Source organism: Halyomorpha halys, unplaced genomic scaffold (genome assembly GCF_000696795.3).
Source record: "Halyomorpha halys isolate HHAL.00 unplaced genomic scaffold, Hhal_1.1 Scaffold408.1, whole genome shotgun sequence".
In the NCBI taxonomy this organism is placed as follows: domain Eukaryota; kingdom Metazoa; phylum Arthropoda; class Insecta; order Hemiptera; family Pentatomidae; genus Halyomorpha; species Halyomorpha halys.
Genome location: NW_027113749.1, coordinates 325,277 through 331,561, shown reverse-complemented (window position 1 = coordinate 331,561; position 6,285 = coordinate 325,277). Strand labels below are relative to the sequence as shown.

Genomic DNA, 6,285 nt, shown 5'->3' with positions numbered 1-6,285 from the left:
AACTGGGACAAATTTCGTGATGATTTAGAAAACAAACTGGACTTAAAAATTCCACTTAAGACTAAACATGACATTGACGAAGCCATAGAAAACTTTACAGAACCTATAAGATTTTGCATATACAACACGACTATCAATAAAATTAATAATACCATACATACTAACTTGCCACACCACATTCACTTCTTATTAAAGGAAAAACGCAGAGAAAGAGAAAACTGGCACAGGAATAGATACCCAACAGATAAAACATATTATACTAAATTTAATAAAAACATAAATCAGAACTTAAACAATTCAAAACGCAAACTTTAACTAACTTAACTGAAAACCTCGTGACTACTGACAAATATTTATGGACGATTACTAAGAAGCTTCTTAACTTCAAGAATTTTAATCACTCACTTCATACTGAACTCAAACATGGACAGAATAGGATGAAGAAAAATCTTAAATATTCGGTCAGCACCCTTTCTACCCTTTGAACTACACTCTGACATCCTTAATTAAACATTGAAGAAGAATTGATTACCCCACTCAAAATGACCATGCCACCTAAAGCATTTCATCCATCAGAGATATCCAATATCATCTAGAAGTTACCATCTCGCAAAACTACTGGTCATGACCTAATTACATCCAATATTCTAAAACATCTTTCTCGAAAATCTGTTATATTCCTCACCTACATCTATAATGCTGTCCTCAGATCCACATATTTTCCTGACCCATGGAAGTTATCGATAATCAATATGATTCCCAAACCTCGAAAGCCGCCAGAACACCCATCGTCTTACCTTCCTATCTCTCTGTTACCTATCATGGGCAAAATCCTTGAGAAACTTACCTTAAAACGCCTGTAGCCTATCCTAAATTCCAACCACATAATCATATATAAATTTCGGAATTCATAATTTAGACATAGGTATTGTCAATGATCAATTGTGTTAATGATCAAATTTAGTAAAAATTTAAAAATACCTCTTGCTCTTGTTTTCTTAAGATTTTTTAATAATTTCGTACTAAATGTTTCTTATAAATGATTATCCTTAAGGTACAATCGGATCGCCTAATATCACAAACTGTTGTATAAATTTTTCTTGCATTACTCCTTGTATTGAAGGTGTTTTAGGTAGTGCATATATTTTATATGACTTATACGATTTATATGACTTGATAAGTAAATTAATCGATGTCATTTAAGTTACAGTAAGATTTTAAATTTATAATGCTAAATCAAAAATCGATTTATGATTCTAATATTTGTTTGTCCTTGTGAATCTATCTAACGCTCCAGAAGATGGCCTCAACATGTAAATGCTCCTAGATCACATGTAAGAATGTAGTGATTTGTGTCACTGACTCAATGGAAATTCGCTGATGCCTCAGGTTAGACATGCGGCAGTTGCCCGCATACTATAGAGGACGAGGTCGACTTAGATATCCTAATCCTGAATGCATGGTTACGAAAAAATGATATGACATCTTAAATCCAAATCATCTTGGGGAAGTACGAAGATTCGTAAGGAACGATGTCCTTGACCGCATTTTCTTTCTCATGCTAGAATTACTTTAATTTTTATGTTTATAAAAAACATACAGTGGTTCGAAAATGTGGATTTCCGACATAGACACGCATACATTTTTTTCTTTTGAATGTTCAATGTTTTAATATTAAAATATATAGATGTGTAAACATATAATGTGAATGGTATTCATTCACATCTTATCACAGTGGGTAATGATTTTTTTTTTTTAATACTACTTTTTATTTATTGATAGATATTACAATTTCCCACACATTTGTGGGCAATAGGTAACAGTGATGAATGATCCCATACATACTAAAATAAAATAAAATAAATTAAATAAATGAATAAAAAAAAACTCTCTTTTTAAATATATACTAACAGAAGAATGAACAAAATGAACATAAACTGTCTGTATAAAAAATAAATAAATAAAATAACATAATGATAAAATAATATATTTACACTATAATATACAATATTTACACAATCGACCTGAGGATCCATGAGCCCACTCTATACTTCTTTTTTTTGGCCAGAAATGGCAAGGGAGGGGGAATTAAAAAAAAAAAAAAGAGCCCACTCTATCCCCCATGTGTGAGTCGTGGAGTATAGCTCAAAAGATCCCAGCGCATCCCTCTCGCCGCGTAATAAAGTAAAGTAAAGCCGTGGGTAAAGTCACGATTTAGATAAAAATAAACTTAAATTTTGCCTATAGGATACTGATTTTAAGTGTCGCAGATCTCGAAAACATTGATGCGATTATCTCTACGGATTTGGCCAACTCTGCCCTCATTGCCCTCATGCATAAGATAATGTCAGACTTTTCCTTTACGCATTCATAACTCCATTTCTCGTATAGTATGGATATTTCAGTACACTAGCCCGCCGCATAAAATCCTCATAGATCACACATCTGAAAATAGTTTTAAAAATCAGATTCTACCATATTTAACACGGAAACGAATTTTAGGTGGTTCGATGCCTCAAGAAGAGTTCTCCCCACACTCAGCGCTCTAAGCTATACAAATTACCCAGCCCCTGGTCCAGACCACATCCACATTTCAACTACAATCCACCCGATATCATCCTTCCTGTTGGATCTCCAAAATACTATTAAACCGCTTATCACACTTCTCACGAATCCTTACCGAATTTCCCTTTAATCTCCCACGATGAGTGCAAAGCTATCCTATCCATAGCTATCTGCAAAGCTATCCCCAAGCTATCCTTTTGTGAATCGCTAATGGACTTGATAACCACCGTGACGAACTCGATATAATTCTCCACAATAAGCACATAGACATTGCACTGTTGACAGAAACTCACTTTACTCAACAATCACATTTCTACATCCGTGAATACATTACTTAACGATCAGACCACCCAGACAACACCTCTCACGCCGGGTCGTGCATCCTCATCACATTCCTTCCTTCAACTCAAACTGAAGTTATTCCAATACATATTTCTAGTTATTCCAATCCTTCGGATCACGCTTCATTGCTGTAGGAGACATCATGCCAAACATCAACGATGGGGATATTGTACATTCAATACCCGGGGTAATATCCTTTCCCGTGTCATTACCTCCAATAGTTATTCTATCCTCTCACCCAAGAGTTCTACTTACTGGCCTACATCCCTCAAAAAACGTCCCGATATCATTTATATATTTATCCCCTCCAAAATTTCCTGTTCCCGGAACATTATCTATAGAATCTATAGATGACCTTTCCTAAGACTACAATCCAGTTATCTTTTTCTTACATTCGAACTTCGTTCCTAAGCCCTCTCCTCTTTCATTTATTAAAGGACAGGTTAACTGGGACAAATTTCGTGATGATTTAGAAAACAAACTGGACTTAAAAATTCCACTTAAGACTAAACATGACATTGACGAAGCCATAGAAAACTTTACAGAACCTATAAGATTTTGCATATACAACACGACTATCAATAAAATTAATAATACCATACATACTAACTTGCCACACCACATTCACTTCTTATTAAAGGAAAAACGCAGAGAAAGAGAAAACTGGCACAGGAATAGATACCCAACAGATAAAACATATTATACTAAATTTAATAAAAACATAAATCAGAACTTAAACAATTCAAAACGCAAACTTTAACTAACTTAACTGAAAACCTCGTGACTACTGACAAATATTTATGGACGATTACTAAGAAGCTTCTTAACTTCAAGAATTTTAATCACTCACTTCATACTGAACTCAAACATGGACAGAATAGGATGAAGAAAAATCTTAAATATTCGGTCAGCACCCTTTCTACCCTTTGAACTACACTCTGACATCCTTAATTAAACATTGAAGAAGAATTGATTACCCCACTCAAAATGACCATGCCACCTAAAGCATTTCATCCATCAGAGATATCCAATATCATCTAGAAGTTACCATCTCGCAAAACTACTGGTCATGACCTAATTACATCCAATATTCTAAAACATCTTTCTCGAAAATCTGTTATATTCCTCACCTACATCTATAATGCTGTCCTCAGATCCACATATTTTCCTGACCCATGGAAGTTATCGATAATCAATATGATTCCCAAACCTCGAAAGCCGCCAGAACACCCATCGTCTTACCTTCCTATCTCTCTGTTACCTATCATGGGCAAAATCCTTGAGAAACTTACCTTAAAACGCCTGTAGCCTATCCTAAATTCCAACCACATAATCCCAGATCATCAGTTTGGATTTTAAGACATGCATATAGGTCATATATAAGACCAGTTCTGGAATATGGCTCTGGTATTATGGTTACAACTACCGATTCAGTGCTGGGACGTCTTGATATAGTTCAAAATAAGGCATTGAGGATTATTACCGGTGCGGCTAAATCGACACCGATTCTAGCCATGCAACTGGATGTAGAGATCGAGTCCCTAAAAGATAGACGAAAAATGAATGCCGTCATCCTTTACGAGCGCGTGCTTAGAAATGGTAGTAATTACTAGGCCACCACTCTTGGTAATACTAGGCGACTAAAAACGCAGCTAACATTTATTGAGACAATGAAATCCATTATCACAAGCCTAGGCCTGAAATTTGAGATAAGAAAGATAACTTGACTAAACAAGGAGTTTGGACGTGTCCATATGCTATAGCGCTGGAACTAATTATGTCCATCAACAAATTCATGACCCCAGCGGAAGAACTAAGGACTGTGGCATTGGCCACTATAGCCGAGCGCTACCCTGAGCCAGAATGGATCCATATATGCACCGACTGGTCAGCTACAGAGGCAAATAAAAATGCAGGTGCAGGTGTCTATAGTGGCCTGTTCCAACTGTCACCACCTGCTGGAGGAAACGCTACCAACGTTGATGGAGAGGTAGCTGCTATTACTTTAGCTTTAGAAAAGCTTACTCACGCCTGCGCAAAGAAGATAGTTCTGCTGTCAGATTCTAGGGCAGCACTGCTGGCAATAGCGTCTGGTCATCCCTTGGCTAATGCTAGAATTCTCGCATGCTGGAAATCCATTGAATGTAAACAAGAAATACGTAAAGTATTGGTAATGCAGTGGATTCCAGCCCATTGCGGTATACCTGGGAATGAGGAGGCGGATCGTCTTGCGCGGTTAGGGGGTAGCCAACCACACCCGCTTCTTCCTATCACCATGGACATGGCGAAAGAAATGGCCCGAAGCGCTACCACTGAAACAGCTGAGAAAAGGAGTAGAGGATAATGTGGGGGCCAGAACTGGACGGTATTGATAGATCCTAAGAGATCTACGTCCTCCATTGACCTTACCAAGAGCGGTGTCAGTGGTATGCTTCAGGTTGGCTACTGGACATGACTATTTGCGACACCACCTGAAGAGAATACGAGTGACTGAATCTTCAGACTGCGTCCTGTGTGGAGTTGGTGAGTTGACTGGCGAACACACATAACGGCGGACTTGATTACAGGCAGAAGTTACTTCAGCAAGGCTAAACTATACGTGCTGTTCGAAACAAAATGGCAGAAATGCCTCCTTTGGCGTAGGAAAAAAAAAGTTTGGATTCCGAACATTCCACTCTACTATCCTGCATTGTTATGGTGTGGTTGATGTCTCGTCTTCATTGGAGCGCGAAATATACTGCTCGGGAGTCTTTCTTGATGTTGAACAGGCTTTTGATCGAGTCTGGCACCCGGGACTACTATACAAGATCCGTATATTCTACTCCCTACATATTTTCTCATAATCCGTTCTTATCTCTCAGACAGGTTTTTTCAAGTAAATCACAACAGCGCTTATTCATCTTCGTTTCCTAAGTCTGCTGGTGTACCTCAAGGTAATATCCTTGGTCCTATCCTTTATAAAGTTTTTACTGCATACGTTCCAACCCATCCTAACACTATTCTCACCACGTATGCCGATGACACATGCCTATTGTCAGTGAATAATGATCCTTCCATTGTATCCCAAACCCTCCAATTCAACATCAACACTCTTGAAGAATGGTGCCAAAACTGGAGAATTTAAATAAATTCCAATAAATCCCACTCAATTACATTTACCCTTCGTCGCAAACCTTCGTCATTCCATACAGTATCTTTTAATAATACCCCACTTATTCCTGTTGAACAGGAGTTAGGACTACATCTGGGCAAAGGACTGATATGGAATCCTCATACTGAGTTGAGCTATGGGGCTCCACTAAACCATCGAATTCCTCCCGAATCCAATCTTTACAGTCCTTCGTAAAATCCTTAATGCTCCTTACTTCGTCAAAAACC

At 37.6% G+C, this 6,285-nt stretch overlaps 1 protein-coding gene across 1 annotated transcript; it reads left to right on the top strand.

Annotated features, from left to right (window-relative positions):
* The first annotated feature begins 4,684 nt into the window (after nt 1-4,684).
* On the top strand, nt 4,685-5,251 carry LOC106682338 (ribonuclease H-like). Its single transcript, XM_014423141.1, has one exon. The coding sequence runs from the start codon at nt 4,685-4,687 to the stop codon at nt 5,249-5,251; it is 567 nt and encodes a 188-aa protein (XP_014278627.1).
* Nucleotides 5,252-6,285: the final 1,034 nt, after the last annotated feature.

Bases quoted from the DNA above. Each gene is read 5' to 3' on its own strand.
- LOC106682338 (XM_014423141.1), top strand. From the start codon at position 4,685: ATGTCCATCAACAAATTCATGACCCCAGCGGAAGAACTAAGGACTGTG.